The 16,192-nt window shown below is 41.3% G+C and overlaps 1 protein-coding gene and 1 pseudogene across 1 annotated transcript in view; one reads left to right on the top strand and one right to left on the bottom strand.

The window, feature by feature from the left end:
• Positions 1 to 2,389, top strand: part of PAPOLG (poly(A) polymerase gamma) — a 34,706-nt gene extending 32,317 nt beyond the window's left edge. Inside the window, exon 22 of the mRNA XM_008061433.2 lies at positions 984 to 2,389. Coding sequence (XP_008059624.2) covers positions 984 to 1,082 — 99 coding nt within the window. The 3' untranslated portion in view covers positions 1,083 to 2,389. The remainder of the gene's footprint in view (positions 1 to 983) is intronic.
• Positions 2,390 to 8,350: 5,961 nt separating this feature from the next.
• Positions 8,351 to 8,884, bottom strand: LOC103263764 (annotated as a pseudogene).
• Positions 8,885 to 16,192: the final 7,308 nt, after the last annotated feature.

Raw genomic sequence — 16,192 nt, forward strand, 5'->3', positions numbered from 1 at the left:
ACTGCACTCCAGTCTGGGTGACAGAGTGGGACTCCAACTCAAAAAAAAAAAAAAAAATGGGTATATAATTATATTACATGTGATAATGGGAGGAAAAAAAATTGAGATGGATATTAAAGAGTGAAATCGGTTTTAATGTCTGAGACTTGGTTATGGCATCTAAGTCTTCATTTCCCTATCCTTTACTTTTACATATGTCTGAAAGTTTTCATAATTGTTTTGAATGGGTGTGGATATGATATTGATATTTTTTAGCCAAGATAACACAAGAGATTTAATAGTTATTGCTTGATAAGAAACTATTTTCAGTATACAGAAGTCTGTATTGTAGGGGTCTTTCTTTGCATCTTACTTTGTTCAGTATTGCCTTCATTATATAATAATCTTTAGTGTCTTCAGAGTCCATCAAACAGGTATCCCTGAATTTCACCATCATTAGAAGTTACCTAGCCTGACTAGAGTTCAGTTTTCCTGAAAACCAAAGTATCTCACAATTGGCTTACAGTGTTCTTCCATTAATATATTACAGAAACAAATTGAGGTATATAACTCAGATACCAAATGTTCCTCCTCAGCACATATCTTTTTTCACCTCACACCCCAAGACCTTCGAGTTTAGTTACCATGCACTTCCTTTTTCTCTTTACCATTGCATGGCCTTAAGGAGGACTGTGTCCTTGATGTATTTCTCAATCCGGGCGTGGTGATTGATTTAACAAAGCCCTCTTTTTGCACATACATGCCTGCCACTTCTACCATTTCTCTTGTCCCTCTGCTTTTCACCTCTGGCTGTAAAAAAGAAAGAAGTTCCAAAAGCAAGAATTCCCTATGAACATCTGAAGGAAATATTCAACATATACTCAAGTGCTAGGAGCTCAAGAGATTTGGAGGAAAACTCAAAAGACTTTTGTTACTGATTAACTAGTTTGGCCTTTATAATATATATGTACTTTTCCTTTTTTGTTTCTATTTCTTTCTAATAGAGACTGCCCAGTAAAGAACTACCAGATTCATCATCTCCAGTTCCAGCAAATAACATCCGTGTCATCAAAAATTCCATTCGACTGACCCTTAATCGGTAAAAGCAGTGCCTCCTCACTTAAGTGAACAAGCAATCATTTAGTGGCATAGATGCAGCCACTCTTTCAAATAGAGGTGGCTGTCCTACATGAAATAAGGTGAAAGTTACAGTCATCAGCCTAATGACCTTGAAGTGGTTTTTGAACTCTCACACTTTGGCCTGCAGATGCTGTAGCATTCTCTCACTGATTGCTACATACATGTCTCTGAGGATCACCTGCTATCAAATTGTCATCTACAGTATTATGCTTTACATGTGGAGGTTTTACTGCCTTAACTTTCAATGCTTGTTTCTTTGTTATGGGAACCAGTTCTTGGACACTTGGACACTGATAAAACAAGTCCTGAACTCCTTTTTTTTTTTTTTTTTTTTTTAAGTTTTATGTTTTAATCATTGTATGGAGCTGAAAAAGTTAAAAACAAACAAAAAAAATGTCTTGTAATTTTCCAAATGTTGACACATTTACTTTAGTATTGAAGCCACTTTGTGAAACCCAAGGTAAATGAATGTGAGGTATCTTTTCTGCTTTCTCCATTTGTGTAGATGTACTGTCTGTTCTGTTTATTTAAATTATTTTTACCAGATTGGCACATGGAATATTTAAACTTTTTTTGTGCCTTTCTGTCCAAATGTTGCATAGCTACCAGGGAGGATTAGTCCAGTGATTACATAAGAGTTGGGCACCATAAGTTCTCTATATTTTGCCTCCCATGGAGGCCTTTGAAATGCATCTTTATTAAAAATCAAAATATAGCCAGGATACTGAAAGTCAGTATATGAATGGTGAAATTGTTACATATCTTATTTCATGCCATTCTTGTTAGTTGACTGGTATTTTTTACTGAGGAGCAACTCATTCCAGCATCAACAATAAGATACCTTTAAGTATGGCAAACTTGTCTTTTTGAGGTGTAAAATTAACTAAGCATGATAATTCCTGTCCATTATTTACCCCACAACTTCAAATAGTTTCTTCACGGACTAGGCATGCAGAAATAAGCAGTGGATTTTATTGAAACCTAAAGGCATTTTTGAATGACATTGTTACCAACCATTAATTGGCTCAGGACCTTTGTAATTTTTATTTAACTATATGAGTTGTCTTTTTTTACACTGCTTTTTTCAATGCATTTCTTAATATTTTTTAAGTTTCATGAACGCATGCTCAGTTTATTAAAATCCATAACCATGTAATTCTTGTAATATGTTGATTCAGTGTTTTGTAAATGAAGTCGTATGTATTTTCAGAGTATTTTTGTATGTACTGTAAGATACCATCTTTTCAAAGAGAAACCTTTAAAACCTTTACTGTCTCTCTTTAGTCTAATTTTTTAAATATGGATTATGCTTGAATTATTATATTTAAAATGAAAATGTATAGATTGCACAGCCAGGAATGCCAGTATCTATTAGCTTCTTCAGCTTTCATCCAGCATTTAGTAAGTCCAGTAGAAAAAACACACAATGGGACATCGAATAGTGTGGAGAAAATACCTTGTGTATTTTATAGGATTCATAGGATGCCATCAAATAGAGGTTCACTTTCTCTTGCAAACCCTTTACCACTGAGTTGAAATTCTTGAATTCTGATTGTCCAAGAGCAGGATCCTCTGTTCTCCCACTCCTGTTCCACGATCCCCAGGTCTCTGAAATGTAATTCTAGTGCTTGATTTGTACAAAGGAAAACACAAAACTGTCTTACAAGTTAAGAAGAGCAAGGAAAAATGAATGTTCCATTACTCACTTTTTATATAACAGCAAGACAAGAATGAAATCCCACAACCAAGTTGTAGCTTCCATGGCAAAGCTGTTCTCTTAGCTAACTCTTCAAATATTTTGGGATTTGTTTTACAAATACTTTATTTGAGCAGAAGTGAATGGTTATGAAAAGACTGAATAATTGTCACCTGACTTCAGCCTTTGAAAATTTCTCTAGTAAGGGATTTGATTAAATTTTATAGACTCGATGTGTGTGTGTATTTAATATCCCCTGCTTTCAAATCAGCCTTCAAAATCTCTTTTAAGAGTTTCCCGTAAATCCATGTTTACCCTGTTATATAAGCAGATTATTTGGAGTGACTGGTAGAGATCTTCTTTAATACGAAAGTAACAAGCCTAACCCATGTACTATAGTGTAGTCATTTCTCTTGAATTAAGGAGTTCATTCAACATGGGGTTAAGATCTGGTCAATGGTTCAGCATTAGAGTCCTCAAAGGTAGCATTCTTCAACCTGTTTGGTAACTGAGGAGTTGATCAGATGCTTTTTAGATGGTGCATTTGTCTGTAATGAAATGTTATCTGTCCTGACCAGTAGGCAGAACTTTCAGTACACTTTGTTACTATTGTAAGAAGCCTCCATTGTACTGGTTCCAAGTAAGAAAAAGGAGAAGGTATGGTCTGGGATTTTGTGTTACCTTCAGAGCTACTAAGTATATGTGTTTATTTTCAAGTGTGAACCTATATCTAGAAATATTTTATAAAGTTCAATAACCTGTTCTCCAACATATTAGACACATGTTCATTTCCACAAGGGTATTGAATTTTAATGTCATTTTTCAGTGACTAGCTCTGGAGGATATATATGAAAGAAAAACAATTATCTGCTAGTTTAAACTTTAGGAACTTAACCAATTCAGGTGGAAGGCACACGACAAAACTTTGTAAAATTGGGGAAGGAGAATGAATTTCAAAAGTCTATGTTAGTGCTTAAAATGAGTGACTTTGTTTTAGGACAGCAACTTAGTAGCTTTATATTAAAATGCTTACTTTACTATAGTAGCAATTAAGTGAAGATGAACAGTGTCAAAATGAGCCAAATTTATTTTCCACTATAGTCTACAGCTTCGAAACAGGACTTCCTAACTTGGGAATTATGAATCCTTAGAGAATCCTTTGTAATTGTGTACAAGAAGTTCTTGTTTGAATGCCTTTTTCTGGGGGGATTTCATAGTTTGCATCAGCTTCTCAAAGTGGTTCATTACCTAAAAAAAAGCAGGAGTGGAAGTTAGGTACCACCAATCCTGGATTATTTATCATTTCCTCCATTTGATTTTGCTGTGATATATTTCTGAAAATGTACTGTGGCTCGAGTAAAATGGGCTGATGAAGAACTCTGGAATACTGAATTTCTCTCTGTTTCTTCATAACTTCAGGTGAAACTTCCTAAAGTCCTTGACATTTAGAAAATGCTTCCCATCAGATTTACAAATGTATTCCTGTTAACTTAGATTCCTTAACAGGATCAAACTTGAGTTCCACAAATTTCAATCTAATCTCATCAGAGTACAATAGCTTAGAATGATCATTAGAAATGGTAGAAAACAGTATTAATCATTAAAGATCCTTATCCTTTGAGTTCCATAGCATTCAAGTCCTCTCTTACTTCTCCATGTTTGTAGTTCAGGCCAGAACACACTGAGCAATCCAATAAGGAACTTCAGTGTAAATATAATTGCGTGTGTGTTTAAACAACTTCCTATTAAATCGCCCAAAGCTTAAAATTTAAATTGGTCATGATGCCAGTAACAATGCAGATGATGAAAACCAGTCTCAATAATGGTAACTATTAAGATTTTAAGAATTGTACAAGATCACAACCTTCCCAAACTTTCTATCTCTTCTGAAATAATTTTCCTGATATAATTTTATATTTGAGATTAGTTGAACATAAGATGATCATCAAGCTTGCTATAATTTTTGAGCTATTGCTGCATTTGAGCAAAGGCCCATGTAATCACTTTATAAAGTACTTAGGATATTTTTGAGGTAAATGGTGCTACATCACCCCACAGTATTATGTAAAATGAATGTAGCTGCTGTTCCTTTCTAGCCAGTTGTTTGTGTAGTTCGTACTAATTTTTCCTGCCTTTTATTTGGATTGTCTTACTCCTTAGTTGTTCACATGAACCTCATTATTTGTCTGGAATAAGATAATTAAATAAACTTGCTTTGATAAATAGGTGATGATTGAGTGATATTATTTGGGACTAACAATACCAGAAGTCAGGAGTCTTAGTTATTTTTGAGAGTGACAAGCAATTTTGTCATTTCCCACTCAGACTTGTAGATACTGGTATCCACTATCCACTTAATGTGAAAGCAAAGCTCAGACTCAATTTACCTCACACAGAACTCATTTATTAAACATTTATTAGCAAGCAGTAGCCCCACGTTTTGTACAACTTGCTCTGTAAGTTTAATGTGTCCCAGCTTTCTGTCCTTTTTGACGATTGGACCAACTTTCATGAAAGGGCCACTTGAGGCATCTGTGTCAAGTATTGGGGGGCAAAATTTTGTCACAAAATTTTGAGGCAACCAGAGTCCTCTACACTAATGACTGGACACCAGTGCATCTGTCTTTTAAACTTTTTTTTTTTTTTTTTTTTTGAGTTGGTGTCTCACTCTGTCGCCCAGACTGGAGTGCAATGGCCGCTCCCGGCCACCGCAGCCTCACCTGCTGGGCTCCGGCGATCCTTCCGCCTCAGCCTTCCAAGTAGCTGGAATTACAGGTGTTTGCTACCACGCCCGGCCGATTTTTTGATTTATTGTAGAGATGAGGTCTCGCTGCCCAGGCGGGTCTCGAACCCGCGGGCTCAGGCAATCCACTCACCTCAGCCTCCCAAAGGCGTGGGATTACAGGCTGAGCCACCGAGCCCGGCTAACTTTTTTTTTTTTAAGAGATGAAGTCTTGCTGTGTTGCCCAGGTTGGTCTCGAACTCCTGGACCCAAGCAATCTTCTTGCCTCAGCTGCCCAAAGTGCTGGGATTTCAGGCATGAGCCACCGTGCCTGGCTGCAAACAGGTGCATTTGTCGTTCAAGCCTTGTGTACTATCCATACAAGTATAGGTGACAGGGCTTGTTACATTCTTATACTAGGGGGGACCCCTCCCCCCCAAAAAACCCAGAATTGATTTATTTAAAAGTTGTATATTTAGTCTTACATGTTTAGGCTTCAGTCACTTTCAAAGTACTCTCCGATTGATGCAATACACCTATCAAGATGCTTTTTCCACTGCTCGAAACAGTTTTTGAACTTGTCAGGTTTTTGTTTTTTTGTTTTGAGTCAGTCTCACTCTGTCACCCAGGCTGGAGTGCAGTGGCACGCTCATAGCCACCACAGCTGGGTTCAGGCAATCCTGCCTCAGTCTTCCAAGGAGCTGGAACCATGGGTACCTGCCACCATGCCTGGCTAATTTTTTTATGTATTGTAGAGATGAGGTTTCACCGTGTTGTTCAAGCAGGTCTCAAACCCTTGAGTTCAGGCAATCCTCTCACCTCCACCTCCCAAAGTGCTGGGATTACAGGCGTGAGCCACTGCACCCGACTAAACTTGTCAGTTTTGATGCCTGTTAATGCTTCTGCCATTTTTTGTTTCACCTCTTCCACATGGGCAAAATATTTTCCTTTGAGGGCTTTTTACATCTAGGGAATAAAAAAGTCACTCAGGGAAAGATCAGGTGAATAGGGAGGGTGGGGCACGGAGTCATGCTGTTTTTGGTCAAAAACTGAACACTCGCATGATGTGGGCAGGTGCGTTGTAATGGTAGAAGAACCAGTCACCTGTGTGCCACAAATCATTCTGCATATAGTCAACCACAGTTTTTATCTGGAAGTCTTGAGAAGGCTGATGATGACTGAAGTTTAAACAGGTAAGAATAAATACACTATTTTTTATAAATAAATTCCATTTGGGGGGGTCCCCCCTCATACCTCCTCTTGGAAAAGTGAACAGTGACTTGGTTTTTTTTAACCAATCCACATACTAGTACTGAATTCACAAATGAAAGCTTGTGTCTACATCATTATTTTTAGCAAGCCACTCATGTCACCAATGGAAATGCATTTGACATTTATTAAGCTAATTGGCAAAGTGTCCTGTATTGATTGAGCTATGGATGACAAGTCCTAGTAGTCATTTGTGAAGTGTAGGCTTCCTAAGTGGATTGCCAGCTGACCATCCCTGGTGTGTAAATTTCTGATTAGGGCCTATTGCTTCTAGGATACAACTTACACTAACAATTACCACACTGCTGACATGTAATAACATAATTTCTTTGAGGATCCAAATGTGTTACAGTGTTAAAGACAAAAAATAGAATGTAATGCTTTTAAATTCCTTTTTCTAAAAACCATCTTTGAAGCCATGTGATCCAGTCAAATTGTTTTTGCTGAATAGTCATTAAAAAGACATTCTTCCAAGTCCTTGCTTGCCAATCTTTGGTTATTGACTTTTTGGCAAAATGTTGCACAGGCACTTCATGATACCCTAGCCAGAGTGAATCACTCTACCTTTTCAACTTGTTATTTGGACCCTTTAACATTTAAATTATTATAACTTGAACAATGTTCAGCATTTTTTTCCTTTGTTTTTCAATGTTTCTTTCCTCTGGCAAGATTGTAGATTCGAGACCTTTATCCAAGACTTTTTCTTTTTCCTTTGAGTTCAGATCTCACCCTGTCACCCAGGCTGGAGTGCAGTGATACAATCACTGCTCAATGCTGTCTTGACCTCCTGGGCTCAGGCAATCCTTCTGCCTCAGCCTCCCAAGTAGCTGGGATTACAGCCGTACACCATCACGCCCAGCTAATTTATTTTTTGTAGATATGAGGTCTCACTATGTTGCCTAGGCTGGACTTGAACTCCTGGGCTCAAGCAATTCTCTTACTGTGGCCTCCCAAAGTGCTGGAATTAAAGACCTGAGCCACCATACCCAGCCAAGAATCTTTATGTAGTGAGTGCCCAGAAAATGTTGATGAGGAAAAAAACAGGTCCCTGTTTGGTTTGAGAGTTTTTGTTTTCTTTAATTAGAATATGATTTCTTTGATGACAGACCCAGAGAAGGAACTAAGATGCAAGATGGCAAACAAAAATTAGTGAAGACCTTAAGACATGTTTTCCAAACTTCAACTGTAACCCTTAGTAAGAAATACATTTTATACTGAAAGCCAGCACATGTATATACATACATATATGAACATACAATTTATATTTGTATACACACATGTATAATTCAAACAAGTTCACAAAACAGTGTTTTCCTTACTATATGTGATACTGTTTTTGTTTTGTTTTGTTTTTTGTTTGTTTGTTATTTAGTTTTTATTTCTCTGCAATCCAACTAGACATGGAAGGGAATAAGGAAAATATGGAACCCAAAGAATTGTAGCGAGAGCACAAAGATTATAGAGATACTGCGAGCAAATGGGATGGAGAAGGACTACTACAGAAGGAATGATCTGGTAGTTTAAGATAAAACAAGTCAAATTCATTAGAGTTGTCCACAGTCAGCAATGGTGATCTTCTTGCTGGTCTTGCCATTCTTGGACCCAAAGCCCTCCATGGCTTGCACAACATTCATGCCCTCTTTCACCTTGCCAAAAGCCACATGCTTACCATCCAACCATTCAGTCTTAGTAGTGCAGATGAAAAACTGGGAACCATTTGTGTTGGGTCCAGCATTTGCCATGGACAAGATGCTGGGACCTGTATGCTTCAAGATGAAGTTCTCATCATCAAATTTCTCCCCCATAGATGGACTTGCCTCCAGTGCCATTATGGCGTGTAAAGTCACCACCCTGGCACATAAACCCTGGAATAATTCTGTGAAAGCAGGAACCCTTATAACCGAATCCTTTCTCTCCCGTGCTCAGAGCACGAAAGTTTTCTGCTGTCTTTGGAACTTTGTCTGCAAACAGCTCCAAGGAGACGCGACCCAAGGGCTGAGACGCAACCCAAGGGCTGAGACGCGACCCAAGGGCTCGCCGCCCACAGCGATGTCAAAGAACACGGTGAGGTTGACCATGGCTGATGGGAAAAGGCTCAAGGCGGGGCGCCTGCAAAGCCTATGTTTGTTTTTTAAAGTACTTGTGATTTCACTAAGATGGTTTGGCAACCTGTCTTGAGTCAAGTTTGATAGACATGGTGTTAGAGGTTCTTTCCCCAAAAGCACATCTCAAATTTGGGTCATCTTTCTTTATTCTGTCTGTTCTATACTACAAACTGTTACAGCAAGCACTTCTGGAAAGGAAGTAAAAGTAGATGAAATGTAGATATTCCTTTCTCCTAAGGAAAAGGTCTTACCTAAAAAACATTTTTGCATCAATCAATAATAAAGAGGAAGTATATATTCAGGACAACTTGGATCTATGCTTCTGGGTGGTGGGGCACAATAAAGAAAATGAAGAAGCAAAAAAATCAGCAAAAGGCATAGATTGGAACATTCCAATCCATGGAACATCTTAGTTCCTTCTCTGGGTGTCTCTTCAAAAGAATCATATTCTAATTAAAGAAAACAAACAAAATCCCCCAAACCAAACAGGGACCCATTTGTTTTAAGGTATCCATCTTCATATAGGTCAGTTGACCTCCAAGGACCAAGGGATGGCATTGATCCTCATAGACTGGGCTAGGATAAACAGAAGAATGACAGGGACATCTTAATAACTAAGATTTGCTCAAGTGTGGCACATAAATCATTTAGAAAATTCCATTGTACAAAGCTCTCTTATATATCCCCACATGGTCCAGAAACTCACAGATACTGGACTATAGGAGTCCATAGTAAAAGTATTACTACCTTCTGGGACGTTCTAGACCATAGTCATAAAAGTGTTTAGACATTTACAATGTGCCTTTTAAAATATTAGCCACATGAACATTTGGAAACAAAGGTCTCATGGTATTCAACACTTTCCTTAATTTTTGAAGTTGATTTTTAAAGAACAAAATCATGTCCTCTGCAGCAAAGTGGATATAGCTACAGACTATCATTCTAAGTGAATTATCACAGAAAACTAAGTACCATATGTTTTCCCTTATAAGTGAGTGCTAAACACTGAATACAAAAGGGCATAAGGAGAGAAACAACAGTCACTGGAGGACTCCTAAAGAGGGAAGGGAGGAATGAGGTTAGGGTTGAAAAGCTACCCACTGGGTACCCAGTCTACCACCTAGGTAACGGGCTCAACAGAAGCCCAAACCTCACCATCATGAAATATACCCATGTAACAAACCTGCACATGTACCCATTGAATCTAAAAAAAAAAAAGTTGATTTTTAAAAGCACACATTTGTTTTTCTGGTTTTATTTGGATATATAAATTTAAAAAATAAAATAAATGTCCATGATGAGGAAAAAATAAAATATTAGCCACTTAATCTTATGATGACCTCATGAGGTAGCACTGTTATTCTTATTTTACAAATGAGGAAATTGAGGTTTAGAGAGATTACATGACCAGCTTCAAATTGCAAAACAATTAAGCAGTAGACTCGGGAAGTCTGATTTAAAGTCCAAGTGCTCCGCTCTATCTCCCATTTATGAAAGAAGTTAGATGGGGCTGTGTACCAAATCCCCAGCACCTGGCATCATTCCATGGGGTCAGGAGCTTCTGAGGGTAGCCTGCCCTGCAATAACAGCGGTCATTTGTGTCAGGCTGCAGGGGGCACTGTGGCTTCCTGCAGAGAGCGCGGTTCTAGCTAGTTCCCCTTCAGTGTGACGTCGACTTACACTTAACTTCCTTATGCTTTGTTTTTCTCCCATCTGAAACACTTGGCCTTCAAACCTCACAGGGTAGCCATAACATGAAAACATTCTAAAAGATCAGCCGGGCTTGACGGACATAGTTAATCTCCCAGTATAGCAGCTAAGTAGCATTCCTCAGCTATCAGACTAGGTTGGAGTAAAAAACCAAAAGGGATCCAGGAGAAATATCACCAAGAAGAAGAAGATGAAAAAACAAAGAAAATGAAAGCTTCCCTGATGTGCTTGAACATAAGAAGAAGATATTAACACAGTGAGAAGATATTCACATAGTCTTTTTTTTTTTTTTTTTTTTTTTTTTTAGTTGTAATCTCACTCTGTCACCCAGGCTGGAGTGCGGTGGCACGCTCACGGCCACCGCAGCCCTGACCCGTGAGGTCTGGTGATCCTTCTGCCTCAGCCTTCCAAGTAGCTGGAACTACAAGCACGTGCCACCATGCCTGGCCGATTTTTTCATTTATGGTAGAGACGAGGTCTTGCCATCTTGCTCAGGCTGGTCTTGAACCCCTGAGCTCAGGTAATTCTCTCACTTCTGCCTCCCAAAGTGCTGGGATTACAGGCGTGAGCCACTGAGCCCGGTTTCTTTTTGACCTTTAAACTATTATGTCCACTATCTAACCAGTGTGGGGCAGGAGAATATTGTAGACTTTGAAGCAGATAGACTTCGGTAGATAGTACAGCTACATCTCTGACCACTCGTGGGACCTTGGGCAAATTGCTTAACCTCTTTGGGTTCCAGGTTCCTCGTCTGTAATGTGGGAATACCAAAACTGGATCATAGGAGAAATATTGTGAAGGGTTTGAGAGGCTCTGCTGTTCAGCTGACTAGGCTCTGATTCTAGCTCTGGAACTTACTTATTGATTGTGAGGAACTGTGAAAGTTCATCTCTCCGTGCATCAGTTTTCTCTCCTTAAATAATGGTGATCATAATAAGAGAACCTACCTCAGAGAGTTGCCACATGGGTTAAAAGGGGCAATCCAAAAGTTTCTGGTATACTGTGAAGTTCAACAAATCACTTTGAAGTACAATCTCAAAGTGTATGTCTTGCACTATGCATGGCGCTTGACCCAGGCCATTTCCTCTTCTAAAAATACATCACAAAATACATTATCAATGCACCCCTTCTCATTGGTTCCATCCCTACAACAGACTGCCAATCGAAGCCCATTCCCTGAATCCAGCCGGGTACTAGCTCCGCCCCTCTCTCCCACCCCCACAGGTGCCTTAAAGGGCCCCCATCCAACAAAGGTGGAGGGCTGGGGGGGTCTCATTCTCTCCTGGTGTGGAGGAGAGAGTTGGGGGGCTGGGGATTGGAAGGTGGGAGGGACGCTCTGAGATTAAAGAGCTTTGCCTCTGACAAGTGAGTGTGAGTTGTGTTGTGGGTTTTCATTCAACGAATGCTTTCTGAAGCTGAATGAGCGGCATCTGATTCTCAGTGCAAACTTGGGAATTGGAAATATTGTGCCCATTTTATAGGTAAGAATTTTAAAAATCAGGGAAGAAAAAAAAGCTTCTGGGAAGAAGGCAAGCCAGTGTCTGTCTCCCCAGTCAGACTGAAGGAGTAGATTCTCATGCAATAGTGAGAGATGTGTGGCCCTTGTCCTGTCACCAAGCCCTTTTCCAAACATACTTCTCAGAACAGTTGTTTTATTTGGAGAAATGTATAGGATTCATTGAATTCTTATATAAAGTTTCTTATAGGTTAGGCTGAGGTGAGAAAGCTTATCTAGTCTGACTTTGCCAGCCCAGAACTTGCAGAATGTCTCGGCGGAGCGCACCACCCATGTGTAATAGGTGTTTCACGGCATAAGCAGGCATCCTGATTTCATATCTCACTAAATCTGAAAAATGAGCCACACGTGGAGAAATGGCCACAGAAATAATCTAAAGCCACACCTACACCCAGATACATCTATATCTCATTACTCCCACCTCTCCTTGGGAGTGAGACAAGATTGTCTAACCCAGATCCCAAGTCACTTCCTGCCAGGGCTTCACAGCAGTTCAAATAACTTCTACGTGCAGGTTCTTTCCAAATAGATTGGTTTCTTGAAACTCACAAGAAATCAAACACCAGAAAAGAGGGGATTTCTGAAAGCCACCCACTAGGATGGCAACTGGTACTTGGTAGTTTCAAATATTAAGAAAAGAAAAAAATACTGGCCTTGATGAAGCAGTATCTAATCTCCCTAAACACAGGAAGTGAAGGCAATCGAGTCTGATCTGCAGAGGCCCTGAGGTTGCACAAAGCAGTCACTTCGCCAGCAAGGCCCACTCATTGCCTGCAGAGATGCCTGCTTTGCCTGCCTCCAGCTGAGCCAGCCAGAGGGAAAGCACCATTAAATTCCCTATGAGCTCTGCAACCAATTAGCTGGGCCAGAGTCACCAGGTGACGGGGGTGGGGAAGGAGGAAGGAAAGGATGCAAAGGGTTTGAGAAGGCTAAGTTGATGGGGCCAGTGGAACATAGCTATTCATTCCATAAATGTTTATTGTGCCCCTAATATCCACCAGGCATTGAGCTAGGCATCCAGGGCACAAACAGAATTAAACTTGTCCCTCCACTGAAGGACCACTCAGACTGGTGGCAAGTTGACTGACAGACATCTAGGTTATGCTGAGTTGTTGGGAGCACAGCAGAGGGACACCTTACCACGGCCATGGTCAGGGATAGTGTTGGGGAAGAATAACCCCAGGAGTTGAATGTTGTAGGACAATTAGCAGTTTTCCAGGCAAAAAAAAAAGTTGGGGGAGGTAGAAGGGTGAAAATGTTCTGGAAACTGGATGTAGTAGGGCCATGTGGATGGAGTACCGGTTGCATTTGGGGGAAAGGGATAAGAACAAGCTGGAAAAGTAGGCAAAGTGCCATTTCCCCTGGATGGGAGGGGGAGGGACAGAGGCAGAGAGACAGTGAGGAGGGCGAGGAGACTACTGCTGTGGTCTAGCTAAGAGATGAGGAAAGAGGAAATGAAGGTTTCTAGAGATTTTGGCTCGTGGGAGGGGCGGCTTATGTGGAATCTTCGGACAAACCGGATTAGGGCAAGCATGGAGGATGGTGCCCACCTTCCTTGGGTTGGAAAGCAGATTGTATTGTCATTGATCAACTGAGATACCAGGGGAGGGCTGAGGGGAGAGGATGCTGAATTCAGAGTTGGCCACGTGGAATGTGAGCCGCCTCACCTTCACCCACGTGGAGACTTACAGGAGACCGTGGGAATATGGGCCTAGAGCCCAGGAGGGAGGCCTTGACTGATGGCCCGGTCTCACTCTTAGCTCGTGGGAGGGGAGGCTTAGGTGACTGGGTGGTGTGAGGGAAGGAAGTGAGAATGTGCAGCCACGCCCCCGCCTCGCTCCCTTTACATCCTTCGGCCACGCCCCTCGCGGTTCCCTGGAACCTACGGGGTGGTTTACCTGCTGGAGCAGGCGCAGGTGTAAAGCCATAGTCCCCAGTGAGCTCTATCTGTAGTAAAGCAAGCGTTTTCCTCTCTGTCTTCTATGAACTCACGAGGGAGAAAGAAAATGTCATGTATGGAAACCCACTGCCAAACTCCCAGCAGGATTAAATTGTGTTTTGTATGCTGTGCCTTCTCTCCTCTGCATTCCAATCGAGTGGCCAGGCCTAGTTCCTTTCCTGAGATGTTCCTACAGGATAAAAAAAAAAAAAAAAATTGACACTGGGCCGAGTACGCTGGCTCAAGCCTGTAATCCAGCACTTTGGGAGCCAGAGATTGCCTGAGACCAGGGATTCGAGACCAGCCGGGGCAACTTGGTGAGACCTCGTCTCTACAAACAAATCAAAAAATTAACTGAGAGTGGTGGCGTGAACCTGTAGTTACAGCTACTTGGAAGGCTGAGATGGAAGGATCACCTGAGTTCAGCTGGTCCAGGCTGTGGTGGCCATGAGCGTATCACTGCAGTCCAGCCTGGGCAACAGAGTGAGACTCCAACTCAAAAAAAAAAATGGACACTAGTTGTTTATGCTTGGTGATCATGGGGTGGGGACTTTGGGAGCTGCAAGAGGAATGAGCAGAGGTCTGGGTGTTGCTCTGGGTCAGCTTGGGGGTGGTGACAAGTCCTCAAAGAGGGTAGTTGATCGGTACAGTGAGGAGGCTGGGTCCCAGGCCCAGGAGCAACCACTTAGGCACAAAATCCTTTCCTCCACGCTGCAAGGCCATTGGACCTGAAGGGACAATGCATGGGGACCAGGGAGAATCTCAGCAGTTATCAGTGTGAGCTGAAGAATAGTACCTTTGCCTAGCAGGACCTCCTAGGAGGAGCTGGCCTTGGCACACCCTTGGATGGGGGGGCCATCAACATTTACTGAGATGATTTCCTGTCAGCTCAGTAGAATGAAAGCTCAATGTCAGATTGAAGTTGATTTAAACAGAGTCAAGAAGTGTGTACTTTTCTTCACATCAGAGTTGGAAGACTAAAAATCACAGCTGCAACAATAGTTATCAGAACATAAAGGTGCTGGGAGTACTGGAGGTAGGGATTCAGAGGGCGTGAAGCCAAAGCAAAGCCTGAACAATTTCAGATTGAGGGGTAAGTGAGCAAAGAGGAATGTTGGCAGCATTCAATGCTGCAGAGGTCAACTAAGATGAGGGTTGCAAGGTAGCATGTGATCTGGCATTTGGAGGTCACTGATGACCTTAACAGAGCAGTGATGTGGAGGTGGAAGTGAATACAAGGAAGAAAGGTCACATTCTCAAGAAAAGTATCAGGGAGGGGGAAGAAGAGATCAGGGGTCACAGATCAAGGCAGAGGGAAGGTTTATTTTTAACTTGAGAGATTTCTGGACATGACTTAAGGTTGAGGGGAAGAAGTCAGTGCAATGAAGGTAGATACTTTATAGAGTGAGATCCAGAAGACAGGAATATTTGCATACATGGAGGAACTTGACCTGGAGGGGAGTAGGAACATGAAAAGGAGGGGAGAATCTGTGATGGGCAGCTTCTAAGACAGCCCCAACAATTTCTGCCTCCTGGTGTTCATGCCCTTGAGTAACTTACTTCTCACACATAGAATACTATACACATCTTGGAATTTCATTTCTTCTTGTTTCTCTTTCTTTCTTTCTTTCTTTTCTTTCTCTCTTTTTTTTTTTTTTTTTTTTTTTTTTTTTTTTTTGAGTTGGGATCTGTTGCCCAGGCTGAAATGCATTAGAACGATCATGGCTCACTCCAGCCCTGAACTCCTGGGCTCAAGTGATCCTCCCGCTTCAGCCTCCCAAAGTGCTGGGGTTACAGGCAAAGTGCTGGGGTTACCTGACTGGGATGTCACTTCTGATACTAGCTTATAAAAAGACTGTGGCTTCCATATTAAGCGCTATGTTGAAAAAGCAGTTTTTAGCTGGGCTCGGTGGCTTAGTCTGTAATCCTGCGCTTTGGGAGTCTGAGGTGAGTGTATTGCCTGAGCCCCCAGGCTCGAGACCTGACTGGGCAACTTGGTGAGACCTCATCTTTACAATAAATTAAAAAATCAGCTGGGTGTGGTAGCACGTGCCTATAATTCCGGCTACTCGGAAGGCTGAGGTGGAAGGATCGCTGGAGCCCAGCGGGTCGAGGC

Source organism: Carlito syrichta, unplaced genomic scaffold (assembly GCF_000164805.1).
Source record: "Carlito syrichta isolate Samal-C Ts95f unplaced genomic scaffold, Tarsius_syrichta-2.0.1 Scaffold305251, whole genome shotgun sequence".
Taxonomy (NCBI): domain Eukaryota; kingdom Metazoa; phylum Chordata; class Mammalia; order Primates; family Tarsiidae; genus Carlito; species Carlito syrichta.